Here is a 2,461-nt window from a genome sequence, read left to right on the forward strand (position 1 = left end):
CCTGAGTAACCCAAGGACGCCTTGCAGAATTCCCTCATGGTCCATAACAAAGCAGAGAAATGGCCTGGACTTTGCATGGCTCCCAGGAGATTGTTGCACAGTCTTTGCTAAGGTTAAAACAAGCATGAACTAGCAAATTTGAATAAGTATAACAAGGGGGAAACCAGATCCTAGTTTGAGTACATGCTTGTAATACCTAATGTTGTCATATGTCTCTCAGTTCTTTCTTTAAATATTAGCTCCTAGAACTTGTAGATCAACCTTATTAAAGGAGATTATAATTCTACAGCTTCTGAAAGTTTCTGACATTTCGTTTTTATTTCCTCAAATATTTGTCTTGAGCCATCATAATAGACAAAGAATAAAATCAAATTTGATTAGTGTGAACTTTGCTAGTTTCTGGCAGGGATGCAAAGATTTTTACATTCTACCTTTCACAGCAGGCATTTGACTGTCTAAAATCTGGAGGTGATAGCTGTCAGGAGTTTATTAGACAGAATCTATGGAATAGTATATCCAGAGAATGCTTAAATAGGTAGGAACTGAATAGGACAATGGGAGAAGTTTTTTCTAAACATTTCTAGAATATTTGTATGGATGAGTGGCTTCATGGAAAAGATAACTCTGGGGCAGAATTACAAGGGAATAACACTTCTTTCCATAAGGCTTAATAACACAGGAAGATGAGTATTTACATGGAAAATTCGCTGAGCTACAATACAGTGAGAGAGCTGCTAAGATCTGAGGTAAGTAGTCACTTTTCCAATGTGTACTTTAGTGTAAAATGAAAAATAAATGAATGCGTTATGTACTTCCTGTGACTGTTTCAACAAAAAAGTAATGATATTTTGCATAAATTGTACATAAAGAGAGAATTATTAATTTTATCCACTATGTTGCCAAGATGTGGTCTATTGTGTAAAGATTTTCTAACTACTACTGTATTAAAAAAAAAAAAACTGATAAATGCTCATTAAAAATAATGCCAACTAGATCTTAAAAATAAGAAAAAACTTGCATGGATTATATAAGATATTTTAGAACTGTGTTAATGACGATGTTGATGAAAATGAATTATATCTTTCATCTTTTCCCCATTATACTGCTTTCACCTATTATGTTTAAAAGAGAGAGAGAGAGAAAGGAACAACCACACAGTGGTCACAGAGTTTGTCCTCCTAGGCCTTTCTGATGACCCTGACCTTCAGATTGTGATCTTCCTCTTTCTATTTATCACATATGTATTAAGCGTCACTGGAAACCTGACTCTCATCACCCTAACCTTCGTGGACTCCCATCTACAGACACCTATGTATTTCTTCCTGCGGAACTTCTACTTCCTAGAAATCTCTTTTACAACTGTATGCATTCCTAGATTTCTGGGTGCAATTATTACCAGGGATAAGACCATTTCCTATAACAACTGTGCAGCTCAACTCCTTTTCTCCATTTTCATAGGGGTGACAGAGTTTTACATTCTGACGGCCATGTCCTATGACCGCTATGTGGCCATCTGCAAGCCCCTGCATTACACAAGCATCATGAACAGGAAACTCTACTCCCTGCTTGTGTTATGTGCATGGCTGGGAGGGTTTCTGACCGTTTTCCCACCCCTAATGCTTCTCCTCTAGCTGGATTACTGTGCTTCCAACGTCATTGATCACTTTGCCTGTGACTATTTTCCCCTCTTACAGCTATCTTGCTCAGATACATGGCTCCTGGAAGTAATTGGTTTTTACTTTGCTTTGGTTACTTTGCTATCCACTTTGGCATTAGTGATTTTGTTCTACATGTACATCATCAGGACTGTTCTGAGAATCCCGTCTGCCAGTGAGAGAAAGAAAGCTTTCTCCACTTGTTCCTGTCACATGACTGTCATTTCCATCTCTTATGGAAGCTGCGTCTTCATGTATGCCAATCCCTCTGCAAAAGAAAAGGCGTCATTGACCAAAGGAGTCGCTATTCTCAACACCTCTGTTGCCCCCATGCTGAACCCCTTCATTTATTCCCTGAGGAACCAGCAAGTAAAACTAACCTTCAAAGACTTGCTCCAGAAAGTAGTGTTTTCTGCAAAAAAAGTGAAATTAAGATTTTTTTCTTTTTTATGAAAAATACAGACACGTGGTTGACATGAATCAGAATTGACACCAATGGATTTGTGATTTTTTTTTTTATTAATATATAACAATTAAAAAAAAAACCCCTGAAATTCCCAAATATTTGTACAGGTATGCTTGCTCTTTTAAAGTCTCTTTGCCTGTCATATAATTTGATTTGATTTTTTTCTAAGTCCTTTACTTCAATTTCTATGCCTGAGTTTCTCCAATGCAATGTTTATAGACTTATTTTAAAATATGGTAAAGTTTATTTCTCCTACAGAATTTTCTGAAAATCATGTGTTTTTCTTGAAGACATACACATGCACTAGGTTAAAATGGAGTAAAATTGTTTTAGTTCTATT

At 36.4% G+C, this 2,461-nt stretch overlaps 1 protein-coding gene across 1 annotated transcript; it reads left to right on the top strand.

Moving 5' to 3' along the window:
* Positions 1–1,145: 1,145 nt before the first annotated feature.
* On the top strand, positions 1,146–2,108 carry LOC126076353 (olfactory receptor 6C3-like; the record flags this gene model as incomplete). Its single annotated transcript, XM_049884898.1, is given in 1 exon segment — positions 1,146–2,108. A coding segment is annotated over 1 exon segment (963 nt), but the record flags the coding sequence as incomplete, so codon positions are not given.
* Positions 2,109–2,461: the final 353 nt, after the last annotated feature.

The sequence above is a fragment of the Elephas maximus genome, chromosome 4, assembly GCF_024166365.1.
Source record: "Elephas maximus indicus isolate mEleMax1 chromosome 4, mEleMax1 primary haplotype, whole genome shotgun sequence".
NCBI lineage: Eukaryota > Metazoa > Chordata > Mammalia > Proboscidea > Elephantidae > Elephas > Elephas maximus.